Genomic DNA, 24,052 nt, shown 5'->3' with positions numbered 1-24,052 from the left:
CCACTATGAACGGTCTACTTGTATGTACTAAATACATTACGGCATTTAGCAGTGTGTGAATGTTACATTACTGCTGCATTTCTTTGTGAACTTGTGTATTATGTTCAATGTATTGTTAGTATTTAAAACTATATGTGTGTTGACATACAGTATACAGTGTATCATGATGATGGGAAGGCTACAGGAAATATCATAAACCACTATTCACACTTTTTTTTGCTACATTGGTTCAAAAGTTCAAAATCAAATATCAACATTTATGTCAAAATATTGTCTTTTTTTCTTTTTTATTGTGAGTCTGTATATACCACCAAAGTCAAATCGAGTGAGCTAAATTTTATTTCTATAGAAAATCACAAATCACAAATTTGCCTCACAGGACTCACAGGAAATACATTAATTTAAAGTATAATGCTCTCAAAATGATAGTGTCTTTAAATCATGACTGGCACGAGTTACAACAACAACAACATCATTTTCCTAACTATTTCTATTCAAGTTTCAAGTTGAGTAAGTCTTTGCTACTTACAGGACAGGACAGGACAAATGCCTACAAATATCACAGTAAACCTTTAGATAGTAAAAATACCATCCTTCTTGTTGTTGTATCCAGTTGACGATGACATATTAACACCTTGAGTGACTGAATGACGCCCAGTTTGCTATTAGTCACCTCTGCGGTTACTGTGAAAACATGTTATTGTTTCAGCTTAATTGCACAACATCATAATCTTATAGTCTCATTATCCATACATGAACAGGCTCTTTGTCTGCGGTCTGAAAGGAGCAGTAAACAAACTAAAGTTAGCAGTGAGCATATTTCTCTGTTATGTCGGCATGTGTTTTTGTGTATTTGGGTGACAGTAGTTCATGTCCATTAAGTTATTTCTAATCTTTGGATAAAATAGTCTACTTGGAAGGTAGGCTGTATCTTAAGGTGACTTGAATAATAACTATTCAGTTTGTAGGGTTTTGATGTCTCAAAATGCAGACAAATCTCACTGCTTGTCCTCTTAGCACTTTATGACTCATCAGATTACATTGTAAGGCTCATGCAGGTGTTGACCAGATGTGAAAGGATGATATCTTAATGCCAGCTAGGCTACTTGTAAAAATAAATATGAGAAAAAAAACCCATAAAAATGCTTTTCTTCAGTTTACAGTGAAGACACGATGCGGCTGGTAGGTCCATGAGATGGGTGGATTGCTGTTTACTCTCAGTAATTTATATTATAGGCCTTATATTTGTGTTATATCTTATATTTCTATCAATCAAGAAAAGGGGATTTCTTTCTTTTATTTTAAAGTTTAGAGAGTGAGAATAGTGAAAACCGTCAACTTTCAGTTGCCGTCTGTCTGCTTTGGCTCTGCCTTTCGATATCTGTTTCTCCTCCATTCACCAACCAATAATTTTCCTTCTTATTTTCCATTGTTGTCATGGCAACAGTGGTTGAATCTCATTTGCAGCTGTTTCCCGTCTCTCCCCCCTCCCCTTCAAAGGAAATCCCTCAGTGCACATCACTAAGCCCTTCTAAAGAGCCAATTCACTCATACCAGTGTTCCCTACTCATCAACTACCCTTCCTTTGGTGGAGTCTGTTTTTATTTTCTTTTGTAACCTAAAAATAGCTGTATAGTGTATGTACTGTACTTTTGTCAATCAAGCACAACTCAGACACAAATCCTTTATTAACTGATAACAAGTGGACAGTGTTATTTTCCTTTAGGGATTTGCAGTAAGATATTACACAGGAATTAGTGACTACTTCCCGTTTCTTGTTTGAAAGCTGAGCATTCAGGTAGTCAGGTGACCAAGCTTACACTATCTAGCGTGACATCAAACCCAGAGGAAACTTAAGGGTGTACACACACACCTATAGCTGAGTAAACCACAAATTATTACTTGTTTACTTGACAATGTTGAGTTGAGGATGAGGATTTGTGGTGGGCCCCAACAGCCAAACAAAAATCACACCAAAACATTTGTATTTAATTAGTGCTTTTTTTTTGTTTAAAACCATGGTTAACAATTTTTCAGTAATCCTCAGAAGGTCTTGGTATTGTATCTGTATCCCCAGACTGACTTATAGCTGCTGGAGCTGAAGACAAGAGGCAGAGAAACAATGAGACAATGGAAGCAAATTATGCTTTTTTGATGCTTTTATTCACTGACTAAAAAGAAGAGAAGCATTCATTCAACACTGATTCAAATCAACATTCGGCAGGTTGACCCCCTCAAAGTGTACGCCATCTGTCAGTTAAGAGGTTTTACATGGAGGCTTGCGTGAACCCTCCCTTTTTCTCCGCAACAGAACCAACATGGATCAACACTGTTCTCAATGATAAAATCTGTCCTCTCGGCTGGTGAGCTCGGTTCCACACCAAGTAAGAGGACTCTTTTTCCTGCAGACTAGACCAAAAAACTGCTGGGAAGGTTTCAAATCAAAAAGGTTCATATGATTTGAGTCTTAAATTTAGAAAAGTCCTCAATTAAAAAGCAGTTTTGTATTGACACTGGAGGAAACTCTTTGAACCTGTTTGAAACATGTAGATATAATTTAGTTGAGTTAAAAACTTCAGAGCAGATCGGATTGAACGTTTTAGAAAAGTACTCAAATGTATTTGAAATCTGGTCCAGCTGTGTTTTGGGTGAAGTCTTGTTCCTTGCTAACAGAAAAGAAGGTAAGACCCACTGCTATGTGCTCACTTTAACAAACACAATCACACAGGAACGTAACGCTCAGAATGTTCAACATTAAGGATGGTAAAACCATTTTTGCAAAACACACAAAACAACATCGCTTCTGATTTACAAAGTCTGTGTGATTTCATAATATACTTCATGTTCATAAATTGAACCCGGACATGTGTTGCATAAGAGAATACTACGGTAATGAATTGTTGATACCTATACAAATATGCACTGTGTGAGTTTATATATCTATTCATATAGTTTATATCTCTTCCTCTATGGTTTTCTAAAGACGCAGCCGGGCGCTGTCAGCACTGCTCGTGCCCCTTTGTGGCCACTAGTACGACTGCTGTTATTGCAAACTGTCCTGATTTTAAACAAATGCACAACATTCGTACCACAATAAAACTGGGGCCGTCTAGCCAGTCTCACAGAGACCAAGAGTGAGCCCGCCGTCACCGCTGCTGTCGCTGGGCTGGCTGACCAGAATCAAAAGATCTAAAAACAAAATGATAAGATTTCATAAATCATCATAAGGCCAAGTATTGTCATTGCAAGTTCTTATTAGTTTACGTCTTCATTTCTACTGTGTGACAGTGAGAAAAATAAAATAAAATAAAATGAAAAAAAAAACAAACAAAACAAAACAAACAAAAAAAAAAAGTGTGGATTATATGCATTCCTCTTGCATAGTTGTGAGGCTGGACTGGGCAGCAGGCCTGCCTGCCTGGCTAATTAGGAGGTTTGGCTCTCCAGACTTGACAAGAAAGACTTTGTTTACCAGCCAGAAACATCAGAGCCACAGTAGCTGAGATCGAAATGAGGATAGTTGGCTGACACTGAGCACGAATATCTATCAGTTCCTTGGTATAGCCAAGAGCTACACCCATCATCTGGATGGTACAAGCCGCAGCTACTGACTTTGGCCGGGTTATGCTATCAGTGTCATTTCTGTTTTCTTCTCTAAAACTACAAAGTGGCAAGTATATGATCACACACTTAAGATGTCAAAAATCCCCCCACATGCTGGCTGGAAAACCAGTTTTAGTGTCAACTACAGCTGAGACTAAAAACTGGAGTATCCTCTAAGGCTCTAAGTGTGGCGTATGGCCTTCATGTGTGTGAACCTCCCCTTCAATGAGCTTATATGTAGCCTCATACACGTCTAACCTGTATCTGTTACACAGGCCTGATTTTGTACCAGTGCAATGCACATCCAGTGTTTTTCTCAGAGTAACAGAACCCTACATCCAGATGTTAATCAGACTCTTCACATTCCTGCATGAGTCCAGCCCTATGTGAGCTCATTCATGTCTTGCATGTACTGGTAGTAGTCTGTGGTCATAGCATTTAGATTTTAAAAAAAATGAAACACACAGGAAGCATCTGAAATCTCACACTGTGATGAGGAAACCTTGTCTCTTAATGGTCTTTCAGAAATATTTAACCTTCCACTAATCTTTTTTTTTTTTTTGGGAAAAGTTTTTCATCCACAATCATCTTACTACCTCTTTTCTACAGCTATTTTGAGAGGCGACATTACAAACTCTCAAGTTGGCATTGAGTCTGAGCAATGATCAAAGTGGAAATGAAACTGGTCTGATGTGTGTCCGCCAGTGGCTCGGAGCCTGTGTTTAGACTGATGCAGATCTGACGCAGTCTGCTGCTTTGGTACTAAAATAACACACACTCACACTTCGGTCCATGTCAATGGTATTAGTATTGGCTATTAGGCGTTAGTACACAAGTGTCAAACTCAACTCTTTGTATGTTTAGGCCTGGTAGGACAGACATACCCAGATCCCTGTATAGTATATATATATATCTACAGTTCTGCAATCTCGACACAGTTTTAATAAGCTGTCAAGGCTAACTGTCTCAGATGGACGACATTAGAGGCCAGCTCTGTGGTTTCTATTACCCGTCAGGCCACAGGGACCCCGCTATCTTCCAGGATTTCTATATGAATGCATATAAAGAGCACAGAACCAAACCAAACCAAAACAAAACCAAACAAAACAAAACAAAAAAACAATAAACAGGTCAAAAAGGGAAGATGGAACTGGCTGCAACCACATTAATGTACAGTAACTGCTGGTAATGGTCTCCTGAATATCTGACACCCCATCTCTGCTCTAGAGCCTTGCAAACTCTGGTCGATTTAATGTAACGCATTAAAAATAAGGCTCAGCTCGCTGCGTGTCAATCAATCAGTCTCTGTGTATACACAGTATAGTGTAATCATACACAAAACTCGGTCTGCATGTGGTGTATAAATAGTTCTGCCCAGACTCTTGGTGCTCCCCTGTATCCAGAGCGAATATGTCATCTCTGTGTGTATCAGTGTACTAAATATGCAGACTAACTTCCTCTTACTGTGATTCAGTGGGTGACACAAACTCATTTTATTGAGAGAGAAGTTAATCATTATATTTAGCACAGTCAGAGTAAGTTGCTTTCTTTCTTTTTGTGTACCGGACACAAAAGGCCCTCTAATGGCCTCAGGATGCTGGGGCATCAAGTGAAAGCAAAGCTTGGCATTGCAGAAACACACATCAGTTGACCTTTGAAATAGCGACACACTTTAAACGACCACTTCTAAATGGTATCACACCTCTGCTCTGCTCAGACCAGCTGGTTATCTGGTGTGACTAGTCAGCGCTTGCTGTATCCCCGATCCCTTCAAAAACAGATTCAAAGTAAAAAAAATAGAGTTTATATAGATATATATATATGTATATATATAGTCTTAATTTTCATGCAGACTCTTTAGCCACGTGGTAAACTGTTTGCTAGTCAGATGGCCTGAGCGACCCCCCAATGTGGAATGTTCTGTTCCTAGCAGATCTCTAGCAGCAAATCACTTTACAGCTCTAAAAGCCCGGGACCAAACACTTCCAGTCAAATCTGACCTTGGCTGCGGGCTCGCCATACAACGAATCAGATCAGGCACACTGGCCTTACGGTCATAAAACTTCCAGCTCCAACCTGGTAAAGGAGTTTCACTGCCATGCTTTAGAATATCCCCATTAATCTCATATTGATAGTGGCTGGTTCCAAACCCAACCTTGTGTTTTTCCTTGCTGGGAAGGCTACGATCTGTCAGACAGTAGCTTCTGGAAGCATTTGGCAGTGTTTAGTCCCTGACGTGTTCTGAGATTGAACCAAACTCCTCGTCCTCCTCGCCTTTAGTTTTACATTCACTCACTCCTCACAGTGAAACAGGTGATGAAGAAAGAAAAGAAAGAGGGAGGAATATGGTGGTGAGCAAAATATTGTTGACACGGTCCAACTCCAAGACCCCTTTGTGTTAGCCTCTGTCACACTGTGGAGCTGTACCGCACTGGACAAGGGTCTCTGGGTTTTGTCAAATGAAAACCGCAGTCACCAACACAACATCGTACATACTGTACCTGCTTTGGTTTGTTTTCACTGCAGCCACAGAACAAGAACTCTGCTGTCAATGCGAGCTGTTCACAAGATTTCCTGGTCCAGCACAGTATGGCCTGCAGTGTAACACGGGCAGGGTTTGGAAAGAGTGGGGGTAACCAAGAGTGGAGTGGACTACAAACCGCTAAGAGTAGGAACGAGAAAGAAATGGCAGAACAGAAAAGTAGAGTAGAAGAAGACTACTGGACCAGCCTCCTGCCAGTGTGTGTGTGTGTACACGGGCACTTCAGATAGACTTGTGTCTGGGTTTAAGTTTGTTCCACTGTGGTCTTTGGCAGCTTAAAACACATCGAGGGAGGAGAACAGATCCAGTGACCCCTAATAAGAGTGAGCTACAGGCCTGAGCTATTGTTACTCTCCCTCCTCCTCCTCCTCCTCCTCTTTTTGAAAACCGATTGTACCCTGAGAACGAACGATTTCTGTTCCTGTTTCCTGCTGCAGTAGAAGTGATAAGACTACACTGAACATGAGCACACCCCCTCCCACCCCCCCAAATATACACAAACAAGCCGAAAAACATATGATGGCTGCACTGCTGACAACTTGTTCACACACACATACCATTATTCACACATTTCTACTGGATACACTTGAATGAGAACTTGCGCAGAGACACAGCAGGCACACTCAGAGAGAAATGAAAACACGTGTGTGCTGAAACCCTAGCTACTGTAGCTCGTTTATGCTGAAGAGTGAACGAACAATCACAGCAACATCTACAAACAAATAACACGGAGCCAATAACTCGGGGAGAGCAGAGGTTTGCAAAGCAGTGAGACTCCAGAGGCTTTTAGGCACAATATGGCTCATTATTTAGCTATTGGTGATGACACACTGGGATTAAGGATAGGTCAGTAGTTTTCAAAATGCTATGCTTTAATGTAACCTCCGAATGTGTCAAACCGTATCTGATTTGCCTGTTAGCATTGCCTTGCTGGCAGAACTTTGTCTCACCTCTCCTCTCCTTGCAAAGACAACACAGAGCTCTCTGCACACCATCTTTACTAGAATCCTTTTTGATGTGTTTTTGGGGAGGAAACAAAAACTGAAAATAAAGCAGACATTGTTTTGCAATGCCTTTCTGCTCTCATGCATATTATCTACATCATCTTTTCTCTTTCTCCCTCCAGTTTTGTGGCCTTGATGTTCCTAAAAAGAGTCAACACACTAACCTTTGATAAAGAGATTTATCCTAGTGCCTCCATATAGGACTTTTTTCATAACTGTCTTGAAGTGAAACATATGATTAGAACAATCCTTTTTATACACTGTCTGATTGGGAATATATCTAGTGTATCATATTATGGTTAAATGATTTTTTTTCTGCTCAAGCTGACCATAGTCTGGTAAAACCACAGCCCTTCCTTTTATTCTGGGCAGTGAAACTGCAAAGCAAGTTGGACTGCCCAAACAGTGAAATCCGACTTTTAGTGTGGAACCAACAACATCTGGAGACTTGAGAGGACAGGGAACAGAGGAAGAAGCACACATGGTAAGTAGGGGTGGAGTTTGTAAAATTAGCTGGTTAAAAACTGTTTGTAAAATTGAATTTGCTTGATTCAGATGACTGTCTAGTTTGACATTACATTTTATTTTAAATTGCTGTGATTTTACCCCCTCTTATCAGGTGATGACTGCACACACTACAAACCTCTAACTACTTAAAAGTCTCACATAAAGGAACAAAGCTGAGCTTTAAAAAGAGATGAGAGGAAGAATTAGAGGAGGGGAAGAGGAAGATAGGATAAAAAAAAAAACAACCTATTTTGGTCTGATTGTGTTATGTTGGTATTGCTATCCCCTCTGAGTATGTTTGTTTGAGTGCACAGCTCTATATATAGCCACAGACAGCCTTTAAAAGAAACTCTTGGTACCAAAGTGCAATTATCCTGAGATATGGACCAAGGACTAGAGATTATCATGGCTAAACCTTCAAGGTCCTGTTACAGACAAGCAAACTACCGGTAACCACAGGCCCATCACTAGGACCAATTCATTGCGCTAGCACACTGTATGACGCTGGTTCCATATCAGTCCATGGAAAAAAATCTCAACTCGACCTTGTAAACTACAGACCTTGATATGGACCTTCGCAGTCTGCAATGCCATTGCCCCGACCTCTAAAAGCCATGGTGTGTTCAACAATAACTGAGCTGTAGCCATGTGGGATTGCAACTTTCCTAACAATGGCTGGTTGACAGCATTCACTTCAGAAAGTTTGGTGCCCTAAAGCCCAACATAACTTTAAGTTTCTTGTTAAAATCCCAACTCTGCTCAGGAAAAGCTTTAATGAAAAGACACGAGTGTACCACAGCTGTCACAACCACTCAGCAGTCCCAACACTGGAGCATCAGATGTAACTGCACTGGGCCCAGTTATCGACCGGTAACACTCACAACTAGCATTTGTTTATGTCTGCCAGGAGTAAGACATTTAGTTGCTAGATTTTGTCTTGAGTACTGAGAGCTTGAATAACATTTATTAGAGCAAAGGCATTCACTCATTGATTTCAAAAGTTAGAATCAGACAATAAACAAGCCTATGATTCAATCAAAGTCATGCCTTCACACTTGTGATTGAAAGCCTGAGGAACAAGCCAGTAGTCAGACAAGATCCATTGTGCCAGACAAAAATCGTTTCACCCCAGAAAATTGACTACATTCAGTTCAGACATTAATTGGGCCCAGCAGGTCCTCCATTGACAGCATGGATTTTCTACAACTCTGCAGCTATTCTCTGACCCCCTGATAACATCTACTGGAGATATAAAATATGTGCCATTCTTTAGTCTATCAACCTAAATCTTTGAAAACAAATGTATGATTAGGTTTGCGGACCCTCCACCAAGGCAGAGCGAGGGTTTATCAGATGGCAAGATAAACAACATCATCATTAACAACAACAACAACAACAACAACAACTGTATCCAGAAAAAACAAGGGGCTGTTTCCAAGGCAACTGTGACTCAAGAGGAACTTAAAAATAAAACAATATCTCACAATAACTGATTGTTTCCACACACCCTACGCAACATCATCATCACCACTGTCCTGGTCATAGTGATGTTAAAAAGCCTACCTGAGACTGACAGAGAGAACTTGAGACACGTGACCCAAAACCATGTTGTGCTGTAGGTGCCATTTCTCAGAAAAATAACAAGTCTTGGCTGTCAGTGGAACCTACAATGTCCAGACTTAATTTATTCAGCAGCCTTGACTGTTGTGGCAGGATATGCATCTGCCGGATTTCTGCTGCAAATATAACTATACAGTAAGCCTTCCCTAAAAAACGCAAAACCTGACTGACTGGCCGACAGAATGAGAGTTTAATTACATTCAGTGCATCCTTTTCTTTTCCCTGTTCTTAATCATGAAATCATTTACTACGTAACAAGAAAGCCACTGTTAAGAAATTCAGCTTCCTACCTACAAAGCTGCTGGGATGATTGCAAAAGCTGGGTATTTACAACCATAGGAAGCTGTGTCTGCTGAATACTGGTGTTGTTTTAGCATGGCCTCACCAAACATTTGGAAGCAATAACTCAAAACACTGATATATATATATGGCATTATGGAATATGGAAAACCAAGTTTCTCATCAGATTAACACAGAGCTATTTGAAGATTTGTATGCACCTGAATTTCAGAGCTCTTTATATCATGATGTACAATCCTATTCTTGTCTTTCATTTGTTGTCAAGCTTCCCCTTTGATGCCTCCATGTTAGCATGTACTGAGAATTATTCGGGGATACCAAATGACAGAAGCGTTCAATGCAAAAGGGCTCTGGAATACAAGTCAGAAAGGCCTGACCTCTACAGGAGAGAAAAGCTGAACAGAGTAGGGGTGTGTTGTATTGTGAGGGGCTGAATTTTATAGTTTGGCTCTGAATGTCAGTCGGAAGACAAGGCTCCCCTATTTAGTCGACTAGTGGGCTTTCAAAAAAAGTCGACAAGTGAGCAGGGTGGAAAGTGTGTTGGCGGCAAGCATGTAACATTATTCTCCATAACACCAACAGTAAGGTGCTCTAACTCCTCAGTAAAACCATTTGGCTTTGAAATGCCACTTACCACCTAGCAGTGGTCATAAATCTGAGTCATGGCACTGACATGGCTGTTGCTGAAAACTGCATTAAAACTGATTAACACCAGCCACAGTCAGCCAGTTTAGAGTGGAAAGTCCCACCCTGCTGGCAAGGCTCTCTAACTAGTGGACAAGTGCACGAGGTGCTCTTTCAGAGCAACAGAAGCAGCCAAGGTTGTGTTACCAAGGAAGTGACTGATTGGTACGTTAACAAACTCCAACTTTTGCTAGAGTGGATCAGACAGACACAGAGCAAAGGTTTTTAAAAAAAAAAAAAAAAAAAAAAAAAGCGAAAGAAAAAAACTTTCACAACTAAAGCTAGTAGCTTGTGTCTGAACACACACTACCCTCCCATTCCCCCTCTGAATCTCACTGGTCCTTCACTCAACCCGCCTACCTGTCCTGTTCTAGCTGTGAGCAGGATAATAATATATCTGTATTTAAATACACACAAAGCCTATACAGGCAAGGGAACCACCACACAGGAAAAACAAGATTATACACAGAGCGGGGAGAGATGAAGAAAGTCAAATAAAAAAACAAAAACAAATCAAAGTTACATCATACAGAGGCTCTGGAGGTTATTAAGGTGAAGGAGAGACATCGAGCTCTGAATACTTGTGGGCAAGACCAGACCAGACTGGGCCGTGCCAGACAAGAGGGCATTTCAAGGAGCAGGGAGACTCTTTTTAGCAGACAAGTCTTGTTGGTGGTCAGAGATTAATGATTGATGAGACATCAGAAAAAAAAATTAGTTGGAATATCTGATATTAATTTGATATTCCTAATTGGGCCATTTATCTTAAGTATTAAAGTTTGTTTCTTTAAGTCACTGGTTAACTAGAAAATCAAGATGCAAAGCAGGAAAACAAGAAACATATTGAAAATTGGTTGGCCTTGATTTTGTGTTAAAACCACTGTGAAAGGAACAAAAAATAAAAATAAAATAAAAACAATCACCTCACATCTGTTCTCATAAGTGTAATTTATAGATTGTTTTAAGATCTAGTTTAGATGTCTCACTTGAGTCTGCTTTTGGCCCATTCAGAGGTATGAGCTGACATGGACCTGGTTGGTCTGGCCTGGTCTTGACACAGTTTAGGCCGTGATGTGTTGGGTCGGCCGTCCCTGCCTACATGCCCATGCTGAAGGCGTGGAGCTCGCGGTGGAAGTGCTGGGTGGGTTCAGACAACATCATGGTGGAATCCAAGCAAGGGTGCCAGACACGGCCGAGGCCCAGCGACACCTCCTTGACCAGGTTGTGGACTGGGTCACCCTCCATGTACACAGACTGGTCCGGGTCGAAGTCGATGCTCTCCTCAGACACGGTCAGGACACGGAGACTGGAGCCTCGCAGTCGAGAGATGGCCACCAAGTTATGGGACCACACAGTGTAACCTGCACAGAGAGACGGGGTCAGGGAGGTTGGACTAATCCTGCCAATATCAGAGATTAATAATAAATGCAGCTGTACACTCAACAAACCATGACATATGATGATATAATGAATAGAAGAATAAAAATATAGGCTTGCATTTACAGTAATTAGGACTGCGATTTCTCTTCCACCAACATTTCATCACATATAAATGATGAGAGGTAACTTGGACCCAATTCCAGACAAATTAATTTCCTGTAGGTCAAGTGACAATTGCTGAAGGCAAGCACTGACAAAATGGAAATATTCACTGCAATGTCTAGTGGTGTGGAGTATTTGAAAACATGCAACACAATAAGCAAATTTCTTCATGTTTGAGATTTTGCTTACCACAAAAGGAAACTGCAATTCAACAGACATTTATTCTAAACATGACTTAAAGCTGCTTGAATCAAAATGTTTACATTAATAAATGATGACTATGTGTAATGTTAAACTAGGTTGCATGTAGTGACAAACCCACATATTAACACCTATGGAGAGTTTTAGCTTCTTTCAGCTCATTGTTCTAGATTTTTGCTACCAGCGACTTTACTGTTTTGGATCAGCTTTGTTTCCGGCTGCAGCTGGCAGCTGTTTTCTGTAATTCTGGTATTCTGGTATTTTTCAACCTGGAACCCATTTTCCCACAATTTGGGGTATAAGTGACTAACGGGGACAAACATTTTTGGAATTGGTCCAGTGTTGAGTGAGATTGCTTCAGCTGGCAACTGCTAAATGGGCTGCAATGTAATCATTGGAGAAAATGTGCCCCATCAATGTACATCCACTAAGAGTCCTTGTTTTTACCACTGACAGGCTCAGATTGTTATTATAAGTGTCTAACATGAAACAGAGGACTTGCTGAAGAAGTCTCACGAGAACTGAGTTGTTGCAGGAAGACAACGGTGGAAACGTGAGTTAGAGTTGGAGAGAGGAGTGCCAGGAAGAATTTGTTGTGTTGGAGTATAGAAAGCTGTAGCTAATGCTTTCTAAAAGTTGAAAAAAAACAATGGTTCGTGTTTGCGCATTTCCGAATTCTGCCAACAGAATGTTGTGCCACACTTGGCGCAGCTTTCATAAACCACCTTTGTTGGATAGGGACACATTGAACTTGTTTGTTACATACTGTACATCATTCTATTCTAACTTCAACCTGTTTCTTTTCGATGATTATTTGTTGTTGTTGTTGTTGTTTTACTTATGCCTGGCATACACTCGAAGACTTTGAAAAGACACCGTCTCACATCTTAAGACATTAAGTCACTGAGCTTTTAGTCACAGACACAAAGACTGATGATCTAGCAGGGTCACTATTTGCAAGACTACAACTAGATTCCTTTTGAGATTATTTCCCATCCAGCTCCTGGTGGAAATTTACAAGAAGAAAAACTGTTGAACAATGGAGCAGAAACAGAAGCAGCTTTTGGCCACAGCTGCCCTTGTGTGTGTAGTGGTTTGTTCGGAAAAACCAGGGCTGCACCAATTTCTGTCCTCTTTTTTTCCTTCTCCACTCTGTCGTGGTACAAATAGGAGGGCATGTCAAAGAAGCACTCTTGTTCACTCCACAACTCCACCAGTTTCTTCTACTTTTCCACAGTCCGAGACAACCGAGACTTGTTCACATTCTTGAACCTCCCCAGAGTCCCTGCCATGTTTACCAACTACCCGGTTTGCTGCTTCCTGTATGGTGCTGGAAAGAGCGGTTCGTTGTTGACAATGTTCTTGTCACCATTTGCATGAGCCAAGACTAAAAACTTCCGTTTAATTTAAACATGTTTGATTTTATCAGAACGTCAAGACAGGAAAAAGACTGACCTTAGAGAGCTGTGTTTTATGACCACTGTCCACTAAATGATCGAGATGATGGGAGCGCACCTCAACTCTTGCAAAACTCATGATTTTATTTTAACATTGGAAATTTGTTTGCGACAGTGAAATCACTTGAAAAGTCGTTTGGTGTAAGGACAGCATTAGGTGTGAAGAAGAAACTTCTGGCTGCATCAAATAAAGAGAACAAAGATCTCCAACCACTTGTACTGGTCATGTGACTCATGTAAAGGTGACAAGGGGAAATAATGAGATTATTTAGTAAATTTAATACACTATCAATGACTAGAGACCATGTTATCATCGGCGTAAGAAAAATGATTGATAGGATGCTGGATATGAATGGTATTCAGATTGTTTCCACTCTGGTATAATCCAAAAGGCAAAAAGATATTCCTTATCTGCTGTCCCAGATACATAATCCAAATTTAGGGTTCCTTTCCCATACTTTGTGTTTTCCAAGGATAAATGTGTCACTTAGAGTCTGTTCTCATTTTTTAGGATTGCGCGTGCCGATGGAGGTCGCTGTCAACATTGTGAATCCAGCTGCCTCGCAAGGTAAGACGGTGATAGTCGGTGATGAGGAGATGGTTCATCCAATCACCTGCCATGTATTTTTTGAAAGTGCCTGCCCTTTTCCAAACAGTTTCCATGGATGATTTCTCAGATGGTTCTGTGTAACAAACCATCTGGCGTGTCAGGTTACGTGGATTTAGCTCAAACTGTGGTTTTTGAACTTGCACCAACACAAGATCTCTGGAGGTGTACCATTCTTCCATGCTGAAGTATGCTCAGAGGAGGCTACACTTCAGATATGACTCCGTGAGGAGTGATGGTTCATAACGCCTACGTTGGCAGACCACAGGCAACAACAAAGGAACATAAAGATGTGAATAATTACCGGGAATGTCTAGTGATAGATCCAGCCCAGTTATGTTATGTTGTTATTGTGTACTAGCTGGGAAAATATTCTGTGCAGAGATCAGCGACATGTTTCATGAGATATAGAATGGATTTAGGAAAGTTGAGAAATGTTGAAATCCATGAAACATCTAATAACCACTGTGTAGTACCTGTAAGATAAAGAAGAAACATTTTGTGTCACACTTACCTTTGTATAGAACCTGGAGAAAGACAAAAAACAGACTCATACTTGCCAAAGTTGGACCTGTTAGTATTGTTTCTACTTTACTAAAAAAAATTCTGTATTCTTGACTCTTTATGGTGTTCATCGCAAGACAGTGCAAGCTGCATGATGCTGTGGTGTAAAAAAAAAAAAAAAAAGAGGAAAGGAGAAGCAGTCATTTTGAATCTGAGTGCTCATGATGATATAGAAAAATCTTTTTATACACCAGTATTGTGTTCAGCTCTATTTCCTGCTATAACAACCGCATTCACCTAAAACGACCTAATGAATTCATATGCATCAATGAGATAGTGAACTAGAACTACATACTGATATTGTTTTTTTTCACTTAGGGGAAGCCTGGTACATATATACGCATATTACAAACAAAGTCAACAATGGTTTTCAAATACCATCTATGAACGCACAAAGCAGAACTTCCATCATGACCTCATGGAGCATGTTCTAACACATGAAGACGAGAGAGGACCAGAGTGTTGTTTACTCCGAGCCTTTGCTCCGTCATCAACCAAGCCAAAGAAGACTACTTCACAACATTACTCTTGTTCCAAGGCCTGATAAGGCAGATTAACTAGCTTGACATATGCCAAGGTTCAAACAATAGTGAAGCTGAACTAGTCAACAGCTTGATTTTCTTGTTAAGCATTTCTTATTGACTTCTATACATTGTTGGATGTCTTCTGCCTCCTTAATGTAACTCAGTCGGTGTGTTGCTTTTACAGTGATTGTATTCAAAGATTTGAAAAGACAGGACAAACAGTCCTGCTATTATTATTATAATAAAGGATGGAAGAGGTTCAACAGATGGCTCAGCAGTACAGTCAAAACAACAGTTACTGAAGGCTCACTCATGGAATAGGTGTGTATACAGGATTATATCAGGTTATTCTGAATATGTCTTCTGCCTCCTTGAACCCAATATACGTGCAGGTGGGGGAGGGGTACTTGCTTCTGATGGCAGTGATGATGCAGCTAGGCAACACTCTTCTGCACTGGCTGGAAGAGCCACCTCTTCCAGTTTATTTTGGGAATATGAAAGAATGACTCCAGCACAGCCCTGTTGATCATAGGGGGATCCCCTGACATGGTGGCACTGCATAGTGTAGTGTCCAAGGTATTCCCTGGACCTATCAAGGCCACAATACCGGGCAGCAACAGGTCCCACTTTTTACAACATGGGCATTCTTCCTCTGTGGGCATGAACATGAACACCACCAGTCTCCCGAGCTTTGCAGCCTTGCAGTAGCTGGTTCACCCTCCACTGCCTGTTGCCCCTCTCTCTCTCTCTCCTCATCTTCTCTTCGATTTCTAGGAGCTCTTCATCCGTATACGCTGGCTCAAATAATACGGGAGGCCATCAAATTCAAAGGCCTTATCCACATTGTTGAAATCAGTCTAATATTCAACCGTGACTTTGGAAATAATTCTTGCTAAAAGTTCATCTATGTCTCAGGTTATGCTACCTCAAATGAATGGTCAGCTCTGATAAGATTCGGCGTGAATTCTTCTTTTGTAAACATCCAAAAACACGCCCCCATGTGGAAACAGTAGAAGTAAAAGGGATGTTAGAACAGAGACCAGTAGAGGCGAAACAGACACTTATAATGACAGTCTGAGCCTGTCAGTAGAAAAAAACAAGCACTTTTAGTGGACATACATTGACAGGGTGCAATTGCCCCCAAGGATTACATTGCAGTCTGTTTCATGGTTGCTGGCTTAAGTGATCTCGCTCAATACTGGATCAATTCCAAAAATTTGTCCCCATTAGTCACTTAGCCAAATGACGGGAAATAGGGTCCAGCTTGAAAAACACCAGAATTACCCTTTAAGAGCTCTGTTTTTTTTGGGTTGTTTTTTTTAACCTCAGGAGTAGGTGGAGACCAAAACAGAGCTAATAGAGGAATGAACTTTGCACTTGTTGCACTCCTCCAGTGGACAGAAACATAACTCCAAATGAATGCTAATGTTGTTCTGTGTCTGTTGGATGTGTAAATAGGCAACTGTTTGCCAAACTTTATAAGGTGAGAATATGTCAGTATTGTGTTTACAGCTTGCTGTGCTGCCCCTAAGTGGCCAAAAAATAAATTAATGCAGGTTTAAAGTTCAAGTTCCCCTCTACTCCAAATATGTTTTTGCTTCTTGTTACTTTAGTTGGATGTTTGAGCTTCACTGTGCAGAATGATGTATGTGCAGAGTTTGACACTACAAGACTTTTTTCACATCATGTGCTGAAAGTGGAAAGTGTATTTGTATGTCTTAATACGTGTCTGGAAGGTATCTTTAAGATAAACATGAAATTGTCTGTCCAGGGTCAGCCATGGTTCCAACTGACTTTGAAAAATAATCACAGAAGTCAGTACCATTTCTTGATTTTAAAAACACAAGTCAAAACCAGTTCAGATCTCATTACAAACAAGCACATATGTAAACTATATATACACCATCATAAAGAAGGCCCAGCACAGACAAGCATGAACCAAAGGTCAGTTTATATCACTGGAACAACAAGCTGAACTCACCATGTATCACCAGTACAGCCAGCTGAGTACATCTCCATGCCAAGAGGACCAACGGATCTTCGTTGCGATTGACACTGAGGTCGGGGAAGTCGGGGTCATCCCTCAGGAGCAGGAAGTGAGTCAGCGTTTTGTTGTATTGCTGAGAGATGAGCTCCAAGGTGGCGTCGGTCACCAGTGTGCTGTAACTGTCAAGATGGAGGCGCTCCAGAGGAAGGCTGGGCTTTAGGACCCTGAGGAGCTCTGAGCTGTCGACCTCCAGGGTCATGATGTACACTCGCAGGTTGGCACTCACACGGACCTGGGGAGGATCAGGTAAACTTGACTTGTATAGAAAGTTTTTTTTTTTAAATATATTTTTTGGGGCATTTTATGTCTTTAATGGCTGGAAATAAGAGGAAGAGAATCAGATGTTTTTTTAAAGCACTGTGATTTCGGTAATGTGGCAAACACTGGCGGAATCGAGGAATTGATAATAAAAATGGAATCAACTGTAAAATGTGGATACAATTAATAAAAATCAGGATTTTCCCTGCCATTATTAAATGTTTTTTCACAGTGCCTATGTCGAATGAACAGAAAAAACTATGCGTTTTGGTGTCATTTACAGGCACGCTGCTGCAGCGTCTATCCTGCTGCCTGTGTGTCTGTGTTTCAGCGAGGGCGGGGCTCAACTCCTCCTCCACACACACACACACACACACACACACATACACACACACTCTCATGTTGAAGAGACCCTCTGAGACAGCTAAGTCATCCAAAAAACTGAGGAATTCGACACTTAAAGCTAAATTTAGAGCAGAGCAATATCATAATATGACTACTATGAGTCAGGAGAACAGCTATTCTGATAGTTTTGCAAACGTCTGAATGTGAAGTTCAGATTTGAAACACTATTTTACAAAAGGATGGAATGTTTTGTTTTATAACTGTATTGAAGCACTTTCTTTGATAAAAAAAGTAGTGCAACAATCATCATATTCATTGATATTCATTAAATTTTGAATATAATCTTATTGAATTGTTGAAATTAGTGCCAGTACCAGTGCCTTCCAGTCATCCTCTGTAGCTGTCCCTTCTAATGGTTTGAACTCCAGGGCGGCGCCGTTCAGCAGCAGGGAAAGGCGATGCAGTGGAGTACGGCGTGGAGATGCCAGCAGACCACAAAGCTCAGAAGTCAGATCAGAGAAATCCAGAGCCAGAGAATGAAGATTAGAGAGACGATCCAACTCTGATGGTGAGATGAGGGGACCTGAAGAAAATTCAGCAGAGGAGAGAAGTTGTAAAATAATAATAATGTATTATCACTACAGTCATCGTCACAATGGGTTCAAATGTTCTGGAGTTAAATCAATAAAATACCACTGGTTTTTTAACTGATGCTGATGAGACTATTCTGTTTGTGTTATACCAGACAAACAGATACAGAAACATACCCAGCTGGTGGTCCAGTAAACTGAGGTGTTGCAGGGTCTCAGCTGAAGGATTTGACAGACAGGCTAAGGAGCAGGGAGTCACCAGACCCAGCATGAAACTACAGGACAACCACCTCAGCTGCCTGCTGTTGGACAACAACTCCATGAACAACTGCTGGATTCTGCAGAGAGCAGAGAGGAATGGAAATGAGGAGAGGGAGGAGGAGAATTAGCTTCAATTCACTTTACCGGCATGACTTCAGCTTCCTACCAGTTAAATTTAACATAACCATGGAGCTTTTCATGCCACTTCAAAACAAATGCAAGAGAAATTTCATCCTTAAAATAAACCTTGTGGGTGAAGAAAGAAAAACAGGATCAGGATATACATTTGTGCAAAGAGGAAGATATCTAACAGAAAAACACTGCACTAAGAAAATGTAATTTTTTATGCTTTTATATAAACAGGCCTGCAAGCTCAAATGGGACAAGAAAACTGACCGTTCTGAAACCTTAGTTGACGACATACAATTGATTAACATTAAGATATCAAATATCATATTAATATTATGTTGTCAAACAGAGACTATACTTGGGTATGTCCAACTCTATTTGAACACAAAGTAGTTTTTAGTTCATTCTAATCTGAAGTTAAGAACAGTTTGATGTAATTTAGTTTGCTTTGAATCCTTGAGACCTGTTGTGCAAAGCAGAGCACGGACAGCACAGACGGTGTTCATTGACATCACATTATCATGTGATACCACCCACCTCCCTACCACTAAAATGCAAAACAAACCCACAGTGGTTGCTATAAATGTGAAGTGCAGTGACACTGGGAGGGAAACAAGGTAATATCTTCAAACAGAAAATGCCGTTGAAATGCCGACCATGATTGAGTTATCTGACATGTACAGTACCAGTCAAAGTTCTGGACACACTTTCTCATTCAAGTGAAAAGGAAGGTGTGTCCAAACTTGACTGGTACTGTATGTACGACTCTACATCAGAGAATAACGTTACAAAAAAACTAAAATGCATGTAGATGTTTGGTCCCACTTTAAAGCAGAATCAATTAATCCATCAAGAATGAACTGAAGCTCAACTTTCCAACCAACATGGATGATAAGTCCTCAGAAACAAATGAAAATTTTAACATCTACATTTCCATGACAACTTTTCGCCATAGACTGAAAACTGCACCTCAACACAACATGCTAGGGCATCCATTTCACTTCTTAAAGAAAAAAGCTGTTCATTTGAGAGGGTTGCACTTTCAATTTGATGACATCTAGCTCTTGTTCCTTTCGAGTTTGAAGACACTTCTTGGAAGTGTCTGCCAAATGAATGTAATGTTATGTGGCAACTGAGCAGATGTTGTTTGCTGATGAAGATCATGTGGTTTGTACAAAGGCTATTAATGGGACTCATTAGATTCTTTTGTCAGCTGCTGTTTACAAGGTCAAGAATGAACTTTGAAGCTCAACTGGAGTTTGCTCTAAGTCGGTGCGTGCAAGTTAGGAAGCTTTCATTAGCTACTGTTGGCCAAACGGCTAATGTTTAATTCATCTTAGTGCTTACACATTAACTCATGATCTACTTCTCTGCAGCTCTCCTTGAGTTTGTTTGAGAAGCCAATTGTGTTATTTGGTGGATGGGAGGAGGAGAAAGCTTTTATAGAAAACAACTGCCATGAAAAGAACTTTCAGATTTGACGTTAGATCTACAAAATGCCCGATCAGAGACGAACCCAGCATGATGACAGAAGTTGATATACAGGAATATTTTAACAACATCATCTGGGTCTCAAATTACATCTGAAAGGGGACGTGCACATGCTGTGGTGATGCAGTAGAGGCTTAGTACGAAGATAACAACATCCGCCCCTTTATTAACTTAATTATCATTCTGAGACACCAAACAACACACACCGTTTCCAAATCCTAACACGGGTGCCAACACAGCCATTTTGTAATACTGTCCCACTCCCACATAAACAGCCACTGAGGATAAACTGCAGTAGATAATATGATTTTGTCCCATCATGCTCTGCGATCAATCCATTACCAATATAATACCATGCAGTCCTATATAAAGTCTGGTTTATTTACAGTGCAAGAAACAACTAGTGAATACAACTTTGTCTGACATTCAACAGAAAATGACTTATGTTGCTACTCTCATGCTTACTCGTTGATCTTTTTGTCCCCCTGGTGAATCTGGTGCAGGTTGGAGCTGTCCAATAGTCCCTTTTGCTGGAGGATACAGGTGTCTCCATACAGGCTCAACTTCTGCAGGTTCCTAGGGAGTGAAAGAGAGAGAAAGACGGAAAGTGAGCAAAAGCGTTCGATGCTAGATCAATCAATGATAACAAAAACACAAACGTGTCACAAAGTAAGCAAGAAATTTAATAGACATAAAGAAATTAAAAAAAAAGAGTTGTTTTTCTCTTATGTGCAAATCCCATTTGAAACGTTAGTGAATAGTTATATGAACAGCAGCAAATACTAAGTAATATTTGAGATCTGCTTTCAACAACAGTGGACATAGCGAGTTGTTTTCTTAAAAATTCAAAATGAGAAAAAAATCTGCATGAGTTTGTCATTAACAAGACATTTATATCAGAAAAAGCAACACAGCCCACTACATTATTGTTAGTATTCTTAACTGACTTAAGTTGAGTCAAACCTACTCCTTTAAGACACTTGTAAAAAGGTCTTAAGAGGATACTTGCTTTGTCATCTCTTTGCTGTGTCAACATTTGTTCAAGATATTATCGCTCTAAGTTGTGTATCTAGTTCTATCACACTTAAGAAATTGAGGATGTTGAGAACTTTCAATAAAAAAGGAACAGCAGCCATACTAACTGTTTCCAATCAAAACACCTAAATTGTAGCCATTTTGTGCCATCTCCACTAGCCATGGTTCTGTATATTGCTGAGTTGTCTTCTGTCATGCACAGAACCATGGCTGCCCTGCATTTGGCTGCTCTGCTGTCTCCAGCCTGCTATATCCTGGTACCCAAAATAGATGAACAATTGGCAGCAATCAAGCAGCAGTCCATTTGCCAACAGTTGATGCTTTGAAAGCAGTTAAGGTAAGCATAGAGGTCACAATGGACACAATTGCCTTGTTCCAAACAGGCTATCTACATCTGCTCTGACAATGGTGATATTTGGAAGATCAGCAATGTAAATTGTAAGCAAAAATCATCACCTGCAAGCACACCACACATGAAACGAGCCTAACTACTGGGTACAGTGTACATTACATTTGATGTAACCCATTTCCTGTAAATCAGCTGAGAGCTAAGCTTTACAAAATGCCTGTGCAATGCAACCAACAACAGTCTCACATGCAGCTACTTAGTGTGAGTAACACAGAGTTATCTGTTCTCATTATTTTGGCCATGTACCAGTACCAATGTACAAACTGAAAGAAAAACTGGCTTTTCAATTACCTGATAATGTGAGAGCTGAAGTTTGAGTTTGTAAAGCGATTCTTCCTCGATTAGTGTTAATTGTTATAAGATGATGTATCTTTTGTATAAAAAAAAAATGACAGGATAAGATTATTTTATTTGATTATGACATACTGCTTAAAATAATCACTTGCACTGTCATTATTTTTTAATGCTAGTTCGCTTATGGCAGCCTGGAACTAAAAAACTGCACAGTGCCTGCAGTAATCCCAGCTTGAGCTCCATTACAGACTAGATCTGTGTCCCAGTTCAACACTACAATGTACAATACAAAATGTACTAAAAACTAATCTTCACTGTATCCGTAGTGTACAAGAAATGATCATACTTTATTGTTTTGTACTGACAGGAAACGATGAAAGTCACGCACCACCGAGCGCGACCTTGCCAAGGATGAAAATATTTCAGTTTTTGTTATCTGAGATATTTCTGAAGCTCTGTCATTACCATCCAATTAAAAAGACAACAGTTTGCAGCCCTTTATGTAAAAATCAAGCAAATTAAGTGAGCACACTGACATCTGAGTGTACCCAATTGTGTCACCTTTCCAGCATGAATGCACAATATATTCAAATCTGTGTTGGAATTAGTCTTCAGTATGGAACTGGGACACTTGTTAGATTCGTCAATAGGCTTTTGAACAGAAAATGTTGGAAAACTGCTTAATGAGAAGAACCCAAACAACAGCTGAGCTTTCAGCCCCCTCAGCAGAACTAAGACATGAACTGCACAGCTCTGGATGGGAGCTATTTCAATACTTCAAAGCGCTGTAGAGAATAATAGAGAATGTGGGAGAAGCTTTTTGCACAGAAATCTTAGCGTTCAAAAAGAAAGTTTTACAAAATAGCAAATATTTCACAGCGGAAATGAACAAAGTGGATATTTTTTTTAACAGATGCAGCACATAGGTGATTATATCCTACAGCAATTATCGATATAACACAGCTAAATATATATAACCTACACATACACTGTATATGTGTGTGTGTCAGTGCTGATATCAGCAAGTCACAGCCAACAAAGCCTTCTCTAGCCACCACCAGTGCTGCATTGTATCTGCTGGTATGAAGAGACCAATGTATCACAAAAAAAGGCCTGGCAACAAAAGAAACGCAGACAAGCGTTTGACTTGCATTGACACTGAAACACACATTGTACACCATTATTTGATGATTATAAAAATGTAAAAATAAGCAGAGGAATATTATTATTACCAACGACTTGAGAGATGTAAGGATAACGTTGGCTCAGTCGCAGAGACATGATTACGTAACTCCTAATGTCAGGGTTTGTTTATAGCTACCTAAGCTAGCTCACAGCTACGCAACAAATAGCGTCATGCACATTTCTTCAATTGAATAAAAACACACACACAGAAAGACATTTTTTAGAGCGAATTTCGGCGTTAAGTTACCTGTTGTTGCGAATGCTGGTAAACACACACAACACCTGGTCCAAGTAGGTGGCCATGGCGTCTCTCCATCGCTCGGAGAGCTGCGGGTCGCTGTCTGCACCGGGAGGCTGGTCCATCCGGGGGGAGGACGGGTCGTTGTTCAGCGGGCTGAGATAACCCTCCACTGGGGCGAGTTCCAGCTGCAGCTCCCGCACGAAAGAACCGAATTTCCGCATGAGGAACTCCAGTCTCGAGGTCTCCTCGGAGGAGCCGGAGCCGTTGTTACAACCACCACCTATCCGCAGTTTCAGCTCGGTCCACAGAGCGGGGTAGAAGAGACACTCCCTCCACCGGGAGCACACGGCCGAGGCCCGGAGCTTGTCTCGGTCGGACAGAAAGGAGAATATATGGACGATAAGCTCGCTGGGCAAAGCCATGGCTCCAACACCCCCGCACAGAGCCATGGCGAGCTAAGAAAGCCGCTGTGTGTGAGAGGCAACCAGATATAAAACAACTGTTACAACCGTTTTTTAAAAATCGGTGCTGCGGCGGTAAATGTCCGCAGCGCTTCTTCCTCTCGGTGAAAACAAACCGTTTTTTCAGCTTTGCCTTCAATACTATTGGACC

At 40.6% G+C, this 24,052-nt stretch overlaps 1 protein-coding gene across 3 annotated transcripts; it reads right to left on the bottom strand.

The window, feature by feature from the left end:
* Positions 1-2,143: 2,143 nt before the first annotated feature.
* LOC121880643 (F-box only protein 33) lies at positions 2,144-24,023 on the bottom strand. Of its 3 annotated transcripts, none has more exons than XR_006091610.1 (7): positions 23,447-24,019; positions 20,742-20,852; positions 18,573-18,733; positions 18,180-18,388; positions 17,137-17,434; positions 11,247-11,621; positions 2,144-3,189 (listed from the first exon to the last, which is right to left on the bottom strand). XR_006091610.1 is itself a non-coding variant. In XM_042388028.1 (7 exons), exons 1-7 carry the CDS (start codon positions 23,887-23,889, stop codon positions 3,147-3,149), a joined length of 1,527 nt encoding a protein of 508 aa, XP_042243962.1. In that variant the 5' UTR covers positions 23,890-24,023; the 3' UTR covers positions 2,144-3,146. The 3 variants fall into 3 exon arrangements, 2 of the variants coding, with proteins under 2 accessions (XP_042243962.1, XP_042243963.1); XM_042388028.1 differs by having other exon boundaries at positions 11,360-11,621; positions 23,447-24,023; XM_042388029.1 differs by lacking the exon at positions 2,144-3,189 and having other exon boundaries at positions 10,734-11,621.
* Positions 24,024-24,052: the final 29 nt, after the last annotated feature.

This window comes from Thunnus maccoyii, chromosome 16 (genome assembly GCF_910596095.1).
Source record: "Thunnus maccoyii chromosome 16, fThuMac1.1, whole genome shotgun sequence".
Lineage (NCBI taxonomy): Eukaryota > Metazoa > Chordata > Actinopteri > Scombriformes > Scombridae > Thunnus > Thunnus maccoyii.
The sequence above is the reverse complement of the archived record's forward strand: the minus strand, read 5'-3'. Positions and strand labels throughout refer to the sequence as shown.

What these genes read in the sequence shown, in the direction of transcription:
- LOC121880643 (XM_042388028.1), bottom strand. Translation starts at nt 23,889, where the DNA reads ATGGCTCTGTGCGGGGGTGTTGGAGCCATGGCTTTGCCCAGCGAGCTT. An exon ending in GGGGACAAAAAGATCAACGA is followed by an intron (nt 18,734 to 20,741) that starts GTAAGCATGAGA and finishes TGCTCTCTGCAG; the next exon opens with AATCCAGCAGTTGTTCATGG. An exon ending in AGGATGACTGGAAGGCACTG is followed by an intron (nt 17,435 to 18,179) that starts GTACTGGCACTA and finishes GATCCTCCCCAG; the next exon opens with GTCCGTGTGAGTGCCAACCT.